The 19566-nt window shown below is 43.5% G+C and overlaps 1 protein-coding gene across 3 annotated transcripts in view; it reads right to left on the reverse strand.

The window, feature by feature from the left end:
- The window catches only part of paxx (PAXX non-homologous end joining factor), a 33094-nt gene that overhangs the window by 11278 nt on the left and 2250 nt on the right, over nucleotides 1-19566 (reverse strand). For all 3 annotated transcript variants that reach the window (XM_043719921.1, XM_043719920.1, XM_043719919.1), the window contains 5 exons: nucleotides 13097-13157; nucleotides 11496-11545; nucleotides 7547-7737; nucleotides 3354-3422; nucleotides 1093-1189 (listed from right to left, as the gene is read on the reverse strand). In XM_043719921.1, coding sequence (XP_043575856.1) covers nucleotides 1093-1189; nucleotides 3354-3422; nucleotides 7547-7737; nucleotides 11496-11545; nucleotides 13097-13157 — 468 coding nt within the window. The remainder of the gene's footprint in view (nucleotides 1-1092; nucleotides 1190-3353; nucleotides 3423-7546; nucleotides 7738-11495; nucleotides 11546-13096; nucleotides 13158-19566) is intronic.

The raw sequence follows: 19566 nt of genomic DNA on the forward strand, positions 1-19566 counted from the left end.
TATCACACAGTGGACAGCTCCATATTGCACGGTGAATGGCCCAATATCTCACAGTGGACGGCCCCATACCACACAGTGAATGGCCCCATTGCGCACAGTGGATGGCCCCATATCGCACAGTGAATGGCCCATATCGCACAGTGAATGGCCCCATATTGCACAGTGAATGGGCCCATATCACACAGTGGACAGCTCCATATTGCACGGTGAATGGCCCAATATCTCACAGTGGACGGCCCCATACCACACAGTGAATGGCCCCATTGCGCACAGTGGATGGCCCCATATCGCACAGTGGATGGCCCCATACCGCACTGTGGATGGCCCCATATCGCACAGTGAATGGGCCCATTTCGCTCAATGAATGGCCCCATATCGCACAGTGGACGGCCCCATATCGCACAGTGGACGGCCCCATATCGCACAGTGGACGGCCCCATATTGCTCAGTGAATGGCCCTACATCGCACAGTGGATCGCCCCATATCGCTCAGTGAATGGCCCCATATCGCACAGTGGACGGCCCCATATCGCACAGTGGACGGCCCCATATCGCACAGTGGATCGCCCCATATCGCTCAGTGAATGGCCCCATATCGCACAGTGGACGGCCCCATATCGCTCAGTGAATGGCCCCATATCGCTCAGTGAATGGCCCCATATCATAGTGAATAGCCCAATATCGCACAGTAGAGGGTTTGATATCACACTGTGAATGGCCCCATATCGCTCAGTGAATGGCCCCATATCGCACAGTGAATGGCACATATCGCACAGTGAATGGCTCCATATCGCACAGTGAATGGCCCAATATCTCACAGTGGACGGCCCTATATCACACAGTGGATGGCCCCATATTGCACAGAGAACAGCCCCATATCACACAGTGAACACCCCATATCACATAATGGACGGCCCAATAGCACACAGTGAATAGCCCCATATCACACAGTGGACAGCCTCATATCCCACAATGGACGGTCCCATATCATACAGTGGGAGGTCCCATATCGCACAGTGGATGGCCCCACATCTGATATCACACTGCACCCACAAAGCTGGTGGAACATTAATCATCAGAAGATGACACTACCTCTTGCTGCCTGGATTTATCAGGGACTCTCCTGCAAGCCTCTTCTTGGAGACTGGTGAAGATTCAGGTCCGTGCCCCTTCCTCTTGGAATCATACTCTATAAGCAAAGAGCAATAGATTTCAATCATGGAATGTTTGAATGATTAAGCTCCGGAGGCAATTCAGCAATGACTTTGTGTTTTGCCAGTGCTGGAATTACTGAAGTGCCTCACTGTTCTTCTCTTGGAGCTCTTGAATTTCCTTCCTTTCCACTTTTCATGAAACCCCTTTTGAGAGCTCTTGTTGGATCTGCTTCCACTGTACTTCTGTGCCTTGCAGGTCATCATCCCAAGTCATTGGATTTTTAAAAAATTCCCCTTGTTACCTCAGGTTCTTTCGTACATTATCTTAAATCAGTGTCCTCTAGTTAAGGCTGCCTGCCACTGCAAACAAGTTGCCCAAGTTGGTTTAATCAAAATAATTCATGATTTTGAAGACCTCCATCAAATCTTCTCTCAAATTCTGCTTAGGCGAGCAGCCCCAGCCTCTGTAATTTTCTCATGTATGTAAAAGTTGTTATCCCTGTTTCCATTCGAGTGGCTCAGTGGTTGGCACTGCTGCCTCACAGTGCCAGGGACCCGGGTTCGATTCCATCCTTGGGTGACTGTCTGTGTGGAGTTTGCATGTTTTCCCTGTGTCTGCGTGGGCTTCCTCCGGGTGCTCCAGTTTCCTCCCACAGTCCAAAGATGTACAGGTTATGTGGATTGGTCATGGGAAATTGCCCACATTGTCCAGGGATGTGCAGGCTAGGCGGATTAGCCATGAGAAATGTGGGGTCATGGGGGTTAGGGCAGAGGCTTATGTCTGAGTGGGATGCTGTTCAGAGTGTCAGTTTGGACTCAGTGGGCTGAATGGCCTGTTTCCACTCTGTAGAGATTCTATATTTCCTCAGCTCCCTCTCCAAGGCCTTCATCTACCGATTAAACCATAATGTTTGTGCCCAGAACAAATTGCAATATTCTAGCTGAAACCTCAGTAATGTTTTAGAACGCTTATATTTGGCTTCCCTGCTTTTCGTACTCTTGCTTATGACTCCAAAGATCCAATAAGTCTTTCTAGTAGACCACTCAATCTGTGTTCTTACCCTTAAAAACACAGGTTCCAGGTTTCCTTCCCTGCTCCTTGAAAACCACACTATTTCATTTTAATTCAATATCTCCCATGATTCATCCTAGAACAATGTATCCCCCCATACTTCTCTGCCTTAAACTTCATGCCCCTTGGGCAGGGTTTTCACTGCTCAGACAAGGGGAAGCTCAAGTTGGCACATTGTCTGACTTCGCGGATCTGCTTTGGTACAAAGGTCTGGGATGGGGTCTGGACTGAATTTCTGGAATTGACTCTCTGGCCACAGAGACAGCCAAGAGCCACACCATTCTAGTTAAATGGCATACCTTAGTTTCCTCAAAAATCTACTCAGTTGACTTGTGTTCTAGGCCCTTGAAGTTGTCATACCCTCTCCTGCTCTCTGCAACCCAGCTCACACAGCCCACCAACCTGCCTCTCAGAGCCTCCATGCTAACCCATGGCACCTCCATATCCATGCTGCTGCCATACCCTCTGCACATAACCAATAACTCTACAGTAAATCGGGCATAATGGAACTGCCGTAAAAAGTACCTATTCATGACTATCTTTAAAACAGTGATGTTGCTACAACTTTAAAAAGTCTCAATCATCCAGCAGAAGTATTACTAATTGAGATGAAGTGCTTGACACCTCTATATCTTGTGCAAGTAAATAATGAACTACTGCCAAAAGTGATCACAGAAAAAAAATTGTTATCGTACCATCATAAAACTGTCAATCAGGCCCGATTTTCTCAATCTACCCAGCAATATTAATAGAGGTAATCTTTTTATGCGAATCTGTACTTTCAGTCAAATGGAACAATATCATTTCCTTCAAAATCCTGGAAGCGCCTTCCTAACACTACTATGGGAGAACCTATACCACGTAGACTTACAGGGGTTTTGAGAAAGAAGATAACTAGCACTATAAAGGCAGTTAGAGATGAGCAACAAATGACCTAGCTAGCTTATATCCTGTGAAAGAAGTTGTAAAAATGTTCCGTTTTGATGATCTCTTTGTCAGATTCCCTTTCCACTGCACTGAAATACTGAATGCTCTGATTGTGCAGAGATGGGTCCTGAGGGAAAGTGCAGGAGCCACAAAAAAACTTTTAACACCTGTAAAGATCAAAGCTTCATGACTGGTCTTACCTGCTAGAAACATCCTCTGTGTCCTCTCCATTGTCTTATCAAGTTTTAAAATGTTACTTTCCTCCGAGGCTGTGGGGAGAAAGATGAGTTATATTCTTACACATGTATCAGGGCATTATTCGTCAGGGAGACGACTCACCCAATAATCATTAATATCATTGTCTCACCGTTCTGATTTGCTCAAACCAGCCAAATGTCTTTTAAATGTTAAAACTGTACCTGCATCCACTATGTCCTCTGGCGGTTCATTCCACTTACATGTTGCCCCTCATGTCCTTTTTTAATCTTTTTCCTCTCAACTTAAAAATATGCCCTCTAGTTTTGAACTCTCCCACCTTAGAGAAAATATGCCTATCTATGCCCCTCATGGTTTGATAAACCTCTGGAAGGTCACCCCGCAACTTCCTATGCTCCAGTGAGACAGGTCCCAGCCTATCCAGCCTCTCCTTATAACTTAAACCCTCCATTCCCAGCAATATCCTCTTAAATCTTTTCTGAAACCTCTCCAATTTAATAATACGTTTCCTATAACAGGGCAACCAGAACAGGACACAGTGCTCCAGAAGAGGCCTCACTAACGTCCTGTACAACCTCAACCTGATGTCCAGCCCCTGTACACAAAGGTCTGAGCAATGAAGGCAAGTGTGCTAAATGCCTTATCAACCACCCTGTCTACCTGTGATGTAAATTTCAGAGAATTATGTACCTGAACCCCTAGGTCTCTCTGTATTGCACTATCCAGGATCCAACCATTAATTGTATATGTCATGCATTTGTTTGCTTTACCAAAATGCAATACCTCGCATTTATCAAAATTAAACTCCATTTGCCACTTCTCAGTCCACTGACCCAATTGATCAACATCTCTTTGTAATCTTAGATAACCTTCCTTGCTGTCCACTCTAACACCAATTTTGGTGTCAACTGCAAACTTACCAACACCTCCTAAATTCTTGTCCAAATTATAATGACAAATAACAGTGGGCCCAGTACCGATCCCTGGTCGCAGGCTTCCAATCTGAAAAACAACCCTCCACCACTACCCTCTGCCTCCAATATCAAGTCAATTTTGTATCCATTGGCAAACTCACTCTGAATCCCCTATGATGTAACTTCACTCAATGTCCACCATGTGGAACCTTATCAAAGGCTTTACTAAAGTCCATGTAAACAACATCTACCGCTCTAAGTGAGTCCTAAATGATTATCCCATTAGTCTGAGGTTATGATGCCAAACTTCAGATTCCCTCACTTGCCGAAATGCCCTTGTATGTTTCTATCAAATCACCTTTCAGCCTTCTTGCCAAAAACAGCTCCTCTTTCACAAAACCATGTCAATTCTATCTGATTACGCTATGAGGTTCTAACTACTTGGTTAAAACTTTCATCAGCTGTAGATTTTTGCAATTTTCTGATGACCAATAACGCAAACAGAAGTTGCTGGAAGAGCTCAGCAGGTCTGGCAGCATCTGTGGAGAGAAATCAAATTTAATGTTTCAGGTCCGCTGACCCTGAACGTTAACTCTGATTTTTCTTCACAGACCTGCTGAGCTTTTCTGTTTTTGTTTCTGATTTACAGCTTCTGCAGTTCTTTCGGTTTTTGTTCTGATGACCAACGTAGATCTCCTGCTTTTAATCTCCCCTCCTTAATGAGCAGTGATCCGTTTGCTAACTTCCAACTGCTCTAAGATCGAGGGAGCTTTAGAAAATCGTATCCAGTATAACCCAATCTCTGCGGCTACTTCTTTTAGAATGCTCAGATGTAAGCTCCTAGGGATTGATTACATTTTAGTCCCTTCAATTGCTCCAGCACATTTTCCCTGTGAATTAAGTTCTGCACTTTAATTTGCTCCTTGGATACCCTCTATTTCTAGCATCTAACTTGTATCATCGATAATGGAGACAGACGCAAACTATTTGTTTAACATCTCTACCATTTCTTCAACTCCACGGTAATTTTTCATGTCTCTGCTTCAAAGAAATCAATGTTTACTTTAGCACTCTCTTCCTTTCTGCTCACTTGTAAAAGCTTGTACAATTCATTTTTATATCATTGGGTAATTGATTCTTGTTTTCAATATTTCCCTTGTTAGCCAACTCTTCAGTTGCTCTTCTTTATTGCCTTCTAGATCTCTCTAATTGTTGAGTTTACTGCTATTTGAATCTAATATCTTTAATTTCTCTCGTATGTCACAGATGGAGTCTCCTCACTGAACTTTTTTTAATAGAATGTATTTTTGTTGAATGTTTTGAATCATTTAATTAAGTGTTTCCCACTGTTTATTACCATACCATTTATTCAATCATTTTAGCCTTTGCTTCCTTCATACTCATGTAATTAGCCTTGCTTTTTTTAAGTTTCATATTTTTACTTTGTGCAATTCAATTCTGAGCTAAAATCAAACAAAAAAACTATTGTTGTTATGTTATCGTTTACTATCAGGAATACTTTTCTTCCTTTTCCATTCAGTCTATCTTGAGGAAATGCTGCAAACCCTGGAATACTCAGTTCCCAGCCTTGGTCTCCTTGTAACCATGTATCCAAAGGGAATGTGCTGCACCGTTGAAGCTAATGTCTTTGGGATGAGACTTCAAATGGAGTTACCCCCTCCCAGGTTGACATAAACAATGTCAGAAAAAAACTATTTTCAAGAAAAGCAGAGTAGTTCGCTCAGTGTCCTACACATTGTTTATCCAATAACCAGAAACTTAAACAGATTATCTAGTTGGTCATTATTGTTCTGTAGCTGGTCATCCACTTATTGATGTGGGAGTCAGTCTGTCTTCTAACACTGCTTATTTGTATTTCATAGTTCAAGTCAAAGACCAGTCTGTTTTCTCCCTTTCTGAACCAACTCTCCTTACTATGGAAAATCAGCCCTTAAATGTACAGAAATATAAAGGAAAACTGTAAGTTGCAACATTGCCAATTATCTTGTACGCTGGTCTCTTTGTCTAATTCATTAATACACATGTTGCAAATTGCTGAGGCTCTAGTACTGATCCTTGTGGCATCTCTCTAGTTAATGTTTGTAAACTCAAAAATGATCCATTTATTCCTCTGTTTTATGCCCATTAACTAAAGTTTACTAATATTTTACTCCCAATTCCAGGAGCCCTCATTTTATATAAAACCATTTATTTTGTACCTTGCTGAATGCGAGATCTAAGTACACTGTATACTGGCTCCCCTTTATCTATTCTGCTAGCTGTGTCTAAAGCAAAACTCTGATAAATTTGTCAAAGTCAATTTCCCTTTCATTAAGCCATGTTGACTCTGCCGAAATGAACTTCTGAGTATCCTGTTATCATATCCCAAACATATTTAGCAGCACGGTGGCTCAGTGGTTAGCACTCTTGCCTCACAGAGCCCGAGACCTCTGATCTTGCCTCAAGCGGCTGTCTGTGTGAAGTTTATACATTCTCCCCATGTCTGCGTGGGTTTCCTCTGGGTGCTCCGGATTCCTCCCAAAGATACATACGTAGGTTGGGTGAACTGGCCATGCTAAATTGCCCATAGTGTTCAGGGATGTGTAGGTTAGGTGCATTAATCAGGGGTAAATGTACAGTAATAGGGTAGGGGAGTAGATCTGGGTGAGTTGCTCTTTGGAGGGTTGGTGTGGACTTGTTGGGTCAGATAGCCTGTTTCCACATTGTAGGGATTCTATGATATTGGTTGGAAAGTACTGCAGGATGCCTTAAGAATGGGAAAGGAGCTGTAGAGATGTGAGTTCTTCAGTCCTGCTTGCTAGACTGCTAAATGGTGCCTGTTGAGAGTCCACAAGGAGTCCTCTACATCAACTACATACGCTGCTACCAGAAGTTAATGGTAAGGACCAGGGAGTAGGACAACCGCTTGAGGAATAAATAAAGAGGAATAAATGGATCATTAGCTGGTCAGTGCAACAGGAGGGGAAGGAGAATTAAAAATGAATAACAAGCAATTTTAGATCAAATTGGCAGACAAGCAATTGGCAGCCAGCTAGTTTACAGAGTTATAGGCAGATTGAGCATAACCCGCGAGCAATTTTTTTTTAAACAAAGCTAACATCTTTTTAAAAGGTTGTGTTGTGCTAAGACTTTGCTACTGGCCAAATGAACAATGTCTGCAACCCCTAAAAAAAGAAAGTTTTTTTGGGAGCTTTTTCAGATACTTGTCCCTTTTCTGTCCCCATCAGTAATGCCCTGTGCACCTTTGAGTTGGTCTTGTAAATGATGTACTTGATCCACCAGGTGAAACATGACTGACTGGATCTCTGCCTTAGCCTCAGAAAGGGACAGCTTGTAGAGGTCAAAGGTTAGCCCCTGGTCATCTTGGCTCAGTTTCAGTATGGCGATGTTGTCAAGAACCGTGAGGCTGATAGCGCCCTTCTCGAAAGCATCCCTGTGGAAGAGGCAGTGAATGTTAGCTGTAACATTGATTCACAACATCCCGCCCCCCCAACCACATTGTACTCCACCCTGAAGCCCACACATTTAAACATCACCTCTGTCCATCCTTTGTGTTCTCCTCACAGTTTGCATACTAAACAAGCTTTGTTTCATTAACAAACTTAAGATATAGTATTTTCTGCCTCTTTGTTTAAGTCATTTTGTAAATGGCTGAGGAACTCCAATCACAAACTTGAAGGGCCCATTTATCCCAAACTCTAACCTCTGCCTCCTATGAACCAATCCACTGTCCACGGTAACGTATTAGCCCCAACTCCACGAACACTTATGCTGTGTACTGACAGTTTAGAGTGGCCTCTTACCAAATGTCCTTTGGAAATTCGTATTCCTTACATCTACATGTCTCCCTTTCTCTACTCTCTTCTTACATCCTCAATCAACTGCTACATTTGTTGGGCTAGATTTCCCTTTCATTAATGTTACCTTGTTCCAATCGTGTGATTCTTTACTACATGGATTGCTACGACTTCTTTAATTGTAGATTCCAATGCTATCCAAATTGGAATGGTAGCAATATGGTCCCTACCATTAACTTCTGACAGCAGAGTATGTAGTTGATGTAGAGGAGTACCATCTGTATCTTTTCACGTGGTTTCTCAACAGACACCATTTAGCAGCCTAGCTGAGCAGGACTAAAGAACTCGCATCTCCACGGTTCCCTTCCCATTCCTGCTGGATATCAGGAATGATTCGATTAACTGCTGTGAGAGCTGCAATGGGGATAGCAATTGGGCTATTGGCATGAAGTGTGGTTTCTCTCAATGAAGAAGATAGAATCCAGCACAAGTTCCCACTCCTGATCACAATCCAGCTGAACGTATGGTTGTTCACAGGACAGGGCCAAGTTGTCTACTGGTTTTGAAGCCTTTCCAGTCAGTGGGTTTGTCAGCACTCACTGAGCTACCACAGTGGGAGTTGGAGCCCCTGGGAGGAGCTGCACTGTGTCTGGGATCATGCAGATGTAACCAGGGGCTTGAAAAGAAATCGTGGGCAAAAGTGAGGACTGCAGATGCTGGAAATCAGAGTCAAGATTAGAGTGGTGCTGGAAAAGCACAGCATGTCAGGCAACATCCGAGGAGTAGGAAAATCGACACTCTTGCTCCTCGGATGCTGCCTGACCTGCTGTGCTTTTCCAGCACCACTCTAATCTTGATAGAAATCGTAGGCCCCACTTCCGCTCTTAGGCCAGGCTGCTCCTGATGTGAGCACAGCTGACTCCCTATCTTGGCACAGTGGACACCCTATATATTAGGCTTTGGTGCACACCCCAACACCTCGCCCATCCCTACCTGTAACCCAACATGGGGTTGTTGAGAGGAGGGGCCAAAGTAAGAGGGAAAACCACCCAGCAGGTTAATAAGAATCAGTGTCTCAGAGTCATACAGAACAGAAACAGACCCTTCGGTTCAACCTGTCTACCCCAACCATAATCCCAAACTAAACCAGTCCCACCTGCCTGCTCTTGACCCATATCCCTCCAAACATTCCTTATTCATGCACTTATCCAAATGTCTTTTAAACATTGTACCACATCTAGCACTTTCTCTGAAAGTTCATTCCAGACATGAACCACACTCAATGCAAAACAAAATTGTCCTTCATTTTTAAATCTTTCTCCTCTCACCTTAAAAAATATGCCCCCTAGTCTTGAAATCTCCTACCAGTGGGAAAAGGGTATTCACTTTATCCATGCCCCTCATGATTTTATAAACCTCTATAAGGTCACTCCTCAACCTCCTACATGCCAGTGAAAGAAGTCCCAGCATATCCAGTCTTAACAGGTCGGGTCACATACGTTTCACATCCCTCTGCAGGCATCGAGACGCTGTCAATTCTGTATTGTTCAAGTAAATACCTCAGTCTGCAGTGTGACTACTGCTCATTGATTCTACCTCACCAGCAGACAGGAAAAGCTCTCTGTTTTACAAAGCAGTTTTCTGAGTTTCACAGTGCATCCGTGGCTTGTTTCCACAACTCTAATGGCTTGCTCCTCTTCATTTTTAATTCCTTGTCTGCTCATTCTCCTCTGCCTTGTCACTTTGTACAGCCGAGCACCAGCAACCCTGCATGTGGTTTGTGGCTAACCAAATGGCCGACAGCAGTTGGCATGGAATCCCAGCTGTTTAGATGCTAGCAGAGCCCAGCTGGTAGAACTCTCACCTCAGACCCAGGAGGACACGGATTTAAGGCTCCAGAAACATGAGTGTATAATCAAAGCCGATGAGGCAGTACTGAGGGAGGGCTATACTTCAGAGGTTGCATCTTTCAGGGTAGGCAGGCAACCAAAGCCCACAGTTAATTCTGTCCCTCTGTCCACAGATGCTGCTAGCCTTATTGAGTTTCTCCAGTAATTCTCTGAGCTTTCTGCAGTATTTTGCTTTTATTCAAACTTTGGGTACAAACAATCACATAGAGTTATTTCCAGAATGGCAGTGGATTTCCTCCTAAGCATCTTAGCCTAATATCTCTCAATCAGCACCAAGCAAGTAGATTATCCACATTGCTGATCATGGGAGCTTGTTGTGTACAAACTGGATGCCGTATTTCCTGCTATAGGAGCTACACTTCAAAAGCACTTTATGGACTGTGAAATGTGTTGGGGCATCCCGAAGTAATGAAGTACACTATATCAACGCAAGTCAATCGATATATTTTCTCTCGCCCCTCTTGTGACCTTGGTCCATCATCTCCCAGATGCAGTGTGGTAGAGACACAGGAGCACACCAGAATTCAGTGAATCCTACAATATGGGGCACACCAGAATTCTCCATGCCAGCTTTATGGGTAACGTTGCTTCAGACCTGATGGGCACAGTTGCATGGCAACCTTGTCTCCTCTCCGTTTTCCCATTCGGTAAAATGTTTGCCAGGACAGTCTGCCTGGCATCAACAGCCATTGCTGGTGAGTGAACACCCATTATAGGCAAGCTTCAGGACAGGCCACAGGATACTCCGGTGATTTGATTGAAGTGTCAGAATGTTAAAAGGATAGTTATGGAATCATTACAGTGCAGAAAGAGGCAGTTCAGCCCATTGAGTCAGCACCTATCTCTATAACCCTGCATTTCCCACAGCTAATCCACCTAGCCTGCCATATCCCTGGCCACTATTGACTATTAAGCCTGGCCAATTCACCTAACCTGTACATCTTTGAACCGTAGAAGGAAACTGGAGCACTCAGAGGAACCCACGCAGACACGGGGAGAATGTGCAAACTCCATACAGGCAGTCACTCGAGGGTGGAATCGAACCCAGGCCCCTGGCGCTGTGAGGCAGCAGTGCTAACCTCCATGCAATTGTACCACCTCCTTGTTGTTGAGAGACTGCTTTCTGTACTGGAGGGAAATCAAAAATGCAGAGCAGAGCTGGTAAATTACAGCGAGCCATTCAGGAGCAAATTCCAGAAGCAATTCTTCACAAAACGATGAGTAGAAATCTGAAACTCTCTCTCTCTCTCTCTCAAAAGCTTGTATTTCCTGGAACTGTGAGGACTGAGAATGAAGGATTTGTGTTAGATCAGTGTGTCAAGAGATACAGAGCTGAGAATAGCAAAAAAGAGTTCAGGTACAGATTAGCCATGAGCCAACTGAATGGGAGGGCAGGGTCAATGGGCTGACAGACCTACTCCTGATCCTATTTTCTTATATCTTCATCAACTCTCCCTCTCCCCCATGGACTGATGGTTACAAACCTGGTCCTGGAGTTGTATTCTTCGCAGCTTTTCACGCCATGTGTGGATTTCTGAAAGGGAAAAAAGAAAGTGAATACTGTCCAGAATTGAGCTTGATGACAGTGAAGAGGAACGCTGATGAATCTTGCAGCAGGGCGTGAAGCCAGATTGAACTGGGAAGAGGAACGTGGGAAAGCAGTCAAACTCCCGAACATCAGTCAGCGCAGGGATGTGGGAGGAGGACTGCAGTCAGCACATGCACCTCATACCCCCATTCCTGCTGAGAGAAGTCTTTGGGGCAGGCAAAACAACAGCAGACAGCGAATGGAGAGGAGAATATATCAGGCTAAAGCAAAAGTATACAGCATGGTGCTTGCACATTCTCCTCATGTCTGTGTGGGTTTCCTCCAGGTGCTCCGGTTTCCTCCCACAGTCCAAAGATGTGCTGGTTAGGTGGACTGGCCATGCTTAAATTGCACTGTAGTGTCCAGGGATATGCAGGCAAGGTGGATTAGCCGTGGGAAATGCAAGGTTACAGGGATAGGGTGGGTGGGATTGGGATGCTCTTTGGAGGGTCAGTGTGGACTCGATGTGCCGAATGGCCTGCTCCCACACTGTAGGGATTCTAAGAGTGTCAACATTCCTCCACATACACCAGATAGATCAGCCATGATCTTAATGAATGGCAGAGCAGGCTCGACTGGCCAAATGACCTACGTCTGCTTCTACCACTATGAAACATTAAACAGCCCACAATGGAGGTTCTCAAACCCTACCATGTTACCATGGAGAGTCACCAAGCAGAGAACAGGGGCGAATAAGTCCAGTTAGGAAGAAGATTCCAAAGTTTCATGACCATGACAGCAACAATCCACAACAGAATCTGTCAGGTTTAGTGGGATATGGGCCAAATGCTGGCAAACGGAACAACATTAATTTATGGTATCTGGTTGGTGTGGATGAAGTGGACCAGAGGGTCTGTCTCTGTGCTGTGCATCTCTGTGACACTAAATCCCCGATCACAGGATCAATGCTAAGTCAACAGAATCTGTCTCTCAGAGAGACAGCAAACTGTCTTGGTGATGAATTGAGACTCTCCTCACTTGTTCTTAATACCTGACAGCATTGATGATAGTAGGTTACTGCTTTTACTAGCAATTGGCATGTTATCAGCAAAGTATGAGGAGTAAAATCTGGCAAGAGAAGAGTTAGAGGAAGCGAAACATGCCAATTACAGAACATGCAGGTCTCAGTGGAGAACCTTGTGATGCAGTGGTAAAAGTCCCTATCATTGGCCCAGCAGGCTGTGTTCAAGTCCCAGCTGCTCCAGAGGTGTGGACTAGCAACTCGGAACAGGGCGATTAGGAAATAAAAATAAAACTTCAGATGCCTGCTTGATAAGGCCACCTGGTGTTCATGACCTGGTACTACACTGACAATTAACAGAACACGTTTAAAAAAGGAAATGTCAGTGTAAAAACACGCTCCAAAATATTGACAAGAGAAAATAAGGTTTGTAAATAGGTACTTATGCAAGATTTTTCATTGCAAAAGACATATGACCAGCTGTAAACAGCAGGACAACACACTATTAAAACAAAATTAACAGCCCTGGTACTCACATGTTCCTCTAGTTTTTGTGGACTGAAACCTGTGCTCCAAACATCCACAACATTTGTAACACTGCGAAGGAAATGGAGATAGTTGCCATCAGTACTTTCTCTCATAGAGTCACACATGCAAGAATGAAACAAGAGGATTAGCTCAGTTTATCAAACACAGGAAGACACAGTCCGGTCATATACCTTTCTCGTCAGTGTTTCATTGCAATGTGTACTCTTCACAAAACTCCAACACCACAGATCGCTTGCTCCCCGTACACCCTGTGCAGTTTTCCTCACCTTATCCTTGAATTATCATATAACAATGAACTACTCCGTAATTCCATTTAGTCTCAGAAAACCCTGCTGGATCTTAATAGATGAAAACAAGTTTGTTTGTAAGGAGGCAGAAATAGAATATATTTCAAAAAGGCCTTTATATTCAGTCAGATTTGTGTATTTGTACAAGGAATGCAGAAAATTCGTTTCCAGGTACAGCATGTTTGGAGAGATAGTGGCACGTTGGTGTTCACTGCAAAATGACAAAGACGTTTTGCTTCATGGTTGAGACCCCATTTGGAATTCTGCGATCAGATCTGGTCTCCATACAAAAGGGAATGGGGGTGACACAGTGAGGGTTCACATCATTGTCCCTCGAATGAAGGGTCAGTCAATGATGACAGATCGAGTCAGCTGGGCTGATATTCTCTGGAGTTGAAATAACGATAAGTGATCTCACTGACTCGTACAAGATTCTGGCTTGATAAGGTAGTGATTGTTCCCATTTGTCAGGAAATACCAGGGACACAGTCGCACGACAGGAAACCGATTATTTAGAAATGAGATCAGAATAAATTCCTTGACACAAAGTGTTGTAAATCATTGGAATTCCCAGCCCAGAGGGTCCTTTCACTCCAGTGTTGGAAATATTTAAGGCCAAGACAGACAGAGGTTTGGTGTCCCTCAGGGTACTGAGGGATCTAGGGAGTGGGTAGAAAAATGGAGTTGAAGCCCAAGATGATTCACAAACATACCGAATGATGGAGCAGGCTTGATGGGCCGAATGGTCTACCGTTACTCCTATTCCTTGTGTTCTTAGCACAGAGGAGCCCTTTCAACTGAGGGAGACCATTCAGTAAGCAGCTCAGAGTAATAGGTTCTCCTGACAACTCTGGAGATCCAAAGAAAGTGTGCCTGAGCCCAATGATGCTTAGATTAATTGGTAGCACTGTAGCTTTTCAGTTAGAATCCAGATCTGAGAATAAATAGATTATTCAGGTCTGGGCTCCCCTGCAACACTGCGCTCATGCCAATATTTGAACAGATAGCTCCTTCTTCTGGACAAGCGGACATCAAGATTTCATAATCTGGATCAGTGGTGCTGGAAGAGCACAGCAATTCAGGCAGCATCCGACGAGCAGCATTGCTGCTCCTTGGATGCTGCCTGAACTGCTGTGCTCTTCCAGCACCACTGATCCAGAATCTGGTTTCCAGCATCTGCAGTCATTGTTTTTACCATCAAGATTTCATAACTCTACTGAAATAAGATCAAGATGTTTTTCTATTATTTTTGTTGCTATGTTGAGGTTTTATAGGATGTTGGTGAGGCCTTTTCTGGAGTACTGTGTCAGCTTTGGTTGTCCTGTTATAGGAAGATTATTAAGCTTGAGAGGGTTCAGAAGAGATTTACCAGGACGTTGCCAGGAACAGAGCATTTGGATCATGAGGAGAGGCTGGATAGGCTGGTACTTTTTACATTGATGTGTGAAAGGTTGAGAGGTGGCCTTATAGAGGTTTATACAAAAGGGGCATAGGTAAGGTGAATGGCAGGTGCCTCTTCCTTAGGGTGGGGGATTTCAAGACTAGGGGGCATATTTTTAAGGTGAGAGGAGAAAGATGTAAAACAAAAAGGGCAATTTTGTTTGACACAGTGTGATTCGTATGTGGAATGAACCTCCAGAGGAAGTGGTAGATGTGAATACAGTTAAAACATTTAAAAGATACTTAGATAAGTACATGAATTAGAAATATTTGGAAAGATATGGGCCAAGCGCAGGCAGGTGGGACTAGCTTAATGTGGAATTATGTTTGGCGTGGACGGGTGGAACCAAACGGTCTGTTTCTGTGCTGTATAATCTATGACTCAGTATATTGTTGTTGCAGACACAGACATAAAAGTAGTTATTTTATGATTTTCACAATGTTAGCCACTGCACACAGAAAAATAATAACTTGGGCCAGAATTCCTTGCAACAGGGTATCTCACTATGTTCACAGTTAACTCGAGTTCATGTGAGCCCAAACTTTTCTGGCACTGAAATTGACTTGAATTGCAAGCTGATAATCGCAAGACAAGGAAAGGATTGATTCAGGAGGCATTAGGGAATAATAGCAATGTAGCTTCAGAGTTGAGAAATAAACAAAGAAAGGAGGAGGAGGGTCAAGCAAAGCTAAATCAAGCACATGGTAAAATAATAAAAAGTTAATTAAGATATAAAGCAGAGAAAGGAAAGGAAATAAACTGTGTATCAGAAAGGTTAAAAATCACACAACAGCAGGTTATAGTCGAACAGGTTTATTTGGAAGCACTAGCTTTGTGACCACCTGATGAAGGAGTGGCGCTCCAAAAGCTAGTGCTTCCAAATAAACCTGTTGCGCTATAACCTGGTGTTGTGTGATTTTTTTTAACTTTGTCCACCCTAGTCCAACACCGGCACCTCCAAGTCACATATCAGAAAGGTCTGAAATTTTAACTTTTTCTTTCCCCGATACTCTTAGATCTGCGGTAATAACGGTGCTTACGTTTGGATCACAGTTGGAAGTTTTAGTGAGAGTTGTTCAAACTAGGCCAGTGCTTGCAGACTATGTGTCAATGTTTGTAGAAAGCCCTGAACTGTCAATACCTTACAGGGCAGTGGGGATTTTAGAAAGTGTGTCAATCTTCACAGATGGGTTCTGAACATGGTAAAACTCTTGAAAGTATGTCAAATTTACAGAGCCCCCATGATCATGCATTAAGCTCCTTAAATAGTCATCGTAAACATACTGATGTTTGCACAGGGTTCTGAAACAATGCCAAATCTTCGCAGGTGGCTCATGTACAATTATTTGCAGGCCCTTTCTGACACAGAACAGCACAAAGAAAGTCACTGCTGCTCTCTTGTGGTTAGCCCCCAGCATGCAGTGCTAAATCAACACCCTCAAATAGCTAGGTTGAGAGAATACTGCAAGTCTGTGTTCCTTAAAATCTGGGAAAGCTACAGGAGTGTTCTTGTGAAGACCTTGGATTTGGCAATATCATTTTTTTAAAAATGTTACCTGCAAATTATTAAATTCATTAAACTAATAATATTACCAGGTGTCCAGATATAGAAAAGGTAGTCTGAATTTCCTGCACAGAGTCCAGAGGTTTGAAAATTAAAATCGGCATTACAGAGTTTCATTTCTACATTACTCCATTTCAGAATTATTTTTTACATTAGTAATGAGTGAGTTACTGTGGGAGCTGCTGTTGCATTACGGGAGGGAGGCCATTTTACCAATGAATTATGCTAGCTCTTTCAAAGTGTTATCCATTTAGTTTCTCTCTCCTGCAACGGATGCTGCCTGAACTGCTGTGCTTTTCCAGCACCACTAATCCAGAATCTGGTTTCCAGCATCTTTAAAAGAACAGGACGGTGGGTCAGTGGTTAGCACTATTGCCTCACAGCGCCAGGGACCCAAGTTTGATTCCAGCCTCGGGCAACTGTCTGTGTGGAGTTTGTACATTCTCCCCGTGTCTGCATGGGTTTCCTCCCACAATCTAAAGATGTGCAGGTCAGGTGAATTGGCTATGCTAAATTGCCCGTAGTGTTAGTTGCATTAAGTCAGACGGAAACCGGTCTGGGTGGATTACTCTTTAGAGGGTTGGTATGGATTTGTTGGGCCAAAGGGCCTGTTTCCATGCTGTCGGGAATCTAATCAGTCATTGTTTTTATCTACCTGTAAACACAGTCCTGTAAATATTTTCTTTTAATGTATTATCTTTTTGAAAATTACTATTTAATCTGCTTTCACCATCCCTTTCAAATATTGCTTTCTGCATTTCACTTCTGATTCTTTTGCCAGTTCGCTTAGGTCTGTGTTCTTTGGTTGTCAATCCTAGTATTACTTAAAACTACTTTCGCTGACTTATTCAGCAAAACCCACACATTAGTTTGAACATTTCTATCCCCATAACCTTCTATGTTCTGAGGAGAACAATCCCAGCTTTTCTGATTATTTAATGTGACTGATGTTAACGTCTTTCAACCCTGGGTATGCCCTGGGAAGTCTCCTCTTCACGGTCTCTGCGGCCTTGGGACATCTTTCCTCATTTGTGGTGCCCAGAATTGGTCACAATTCTCCAGCTTGGAAACATATCACCGTTCCTTCATTGTCGCTGGGTCAAAATCCTGGAATTCCCTCCCTAATGGCATTGTGGGTCAACCCACAGCAGGTGGACTGCAGCGGTTCAAGAAGGCAGCTCACCTCCACCTTCTCAAGGGCCACTAGGGACAGGCAATAAACGCTGGCCCAGCCAGCAATGTCCACATCCCACAAACGTATCAATAAAAAAAAAAGCTGGAGGCTAACCAGGAGTCGGCTCTTCTTGTAATAAAGCCATATCCTTTTAAACAGAATATATTTGACCTGTCATCATCAAAGACTTACATATTCATAGGGTCTCTGCTCAGTTAAAGTGCTACCTCAGTATTGTGCCACTGACTTAGGTTCCCTCTCCTTTCTGTCTCTGTCAAAATGAATCATTTCATCCTTCACTGTATCTCTGCACTTTGGAAGAAGGAACAAGACAAGAAATTACTCAGTGAATAGCAGGAGACTAGGAAGCTATGGAGGAACAGAAGGATCTTGGGATGCTTGTCCACAGATCCCTGTTGTAGGTGACAGGATAAGGCGGTTAAAAAGGCATACGGGACACTTGCCTTTGTCAGTTGTGACATAGATTATAACAGCAGGGAGGTCATTTTGGAGCTATACAGGTTGAGCCAATTTGTGCAGTTGTGGTCACTACACTCTAGGAAGGACATGATTGCACTGGAGGGGGGTGAAAAGGAGACTGGCTGGGATGGAGTATTTCAGCGAGGAAGAGAGGCAGGATAAGCTCAGGTTCTTTTCTTCAGAGCAGAGAGGGTTGATGGAGGTATAAAAGATTATGAGGGTCATGGATATGGTGAATAAAAAGCAGCTGTTCCCCTTTAAGGGTCAATTACAACGGGGAAAAATTTTAAAGTGAAAGGCAAGAGTTTTAGAGAAGATCTTAAGGAAAGCGTTATCAACCAGAGGAGGGTGGGGGAGGAAGTGCACTGCCTGGGGGGGTGATTGAAGGGGGAAATCTCGCAATCTTTAAAAACTACTTGGATGAGCACTTGAATCTGAGAGCTTGAACACTCAAGGCTATGGGTCAAGTATGGGAAGTATAACTACTGTAGGAAGTCATATGTTCTTTGGCTGTACAGATTCCACGAACCAAAGGGCCTTTTCTGTACTGCATGATTCTAAGCCAATCCAACCAATGTACCTATATTGTCCAGAAATCTGTCTCTATCCTTTTTGCCATTTAACTCTATTCTCAAGTTGTTCCAAATTTTGAAATTATAATGTGTGCTGAAAGCAGGTCATTATACAATACTTAGAATATGTGTAACGTAAAGCATAATGTATATATTTCCTATCACTGCTAATTGCTGTCACTTAAAGTTACTGAAGTTACAGGTCATTCAGATTTCTGAAGTGAATAGCTACTGACATTCTGAGGTAATAGTTAGTGAGGGCATTGGAGCTGTTGCTTATTTTTGTTATTAGAGGCAGAAGCACCGGAACATTGTTAGAAGTTTTGGTGTTTTGGGTGGGAGGTGAGTTTTGAAACTAGGGCATTCTGGGATGAACCTGTTTTCTAAAACTTTTTTTTTAAATGTGCTGTACAAATGCTTCATGCCTTTAAAATCTGACCTGATATTACCTGTGTTGTACCACACAGTGTGCTGAATTCAATTGGTGTTTGGAGGCACCAGCAGTGAGTAGCACACTGTTGTACGCGGAGCAGGACATGACTCCAGAACTGGATTGTAACATTGTTTTAAGGCAGCCAACATATTCAAATACCCCTTCCACCCCGGTTATAATCTCTTCTAAATGTTTCTGTCAGGCAGAAGATACAAAAGCTTAATCACAGGCACCAACAGATCCAGTCCAAAGGTGTGAGGTTGGGTGGAGTGGCAATACTAAATTGCCCATAGTGGCTGGGGATGTGTAGGCTTAGTGGGTTAGCCATGGGAAAGGCAGGGTTACAGGGAAAGGATGGGGGTGGGGGTGGGTCTGGAGGGTCGGCATGGACTCAATGGACCGAATGGCCTGCCTCCACACTGTAGGGTTTCTATGATTCTATGAAGAACAACTTCTTTCCCACTGTTATTAGACTTCTGAGTGGGCCTCTCAATTTTTAAATTTAA

Source organism: Chiloscyllium plagiosum, chromosome 30, assembly GCF_004010195.1.
Source record: "Chiloscyllium plagiosum isolate BGI_BamShark_2017 chromosome 30, ASM401019v2, whole genome shotgun sequence".
NCBI lineage: Eukaryota > Metazoa > Chordata > Chondrichthyes > Orectolobiformes > Hemiscylliidae > Chiloscyllium > Chiloscyllium plagiosum.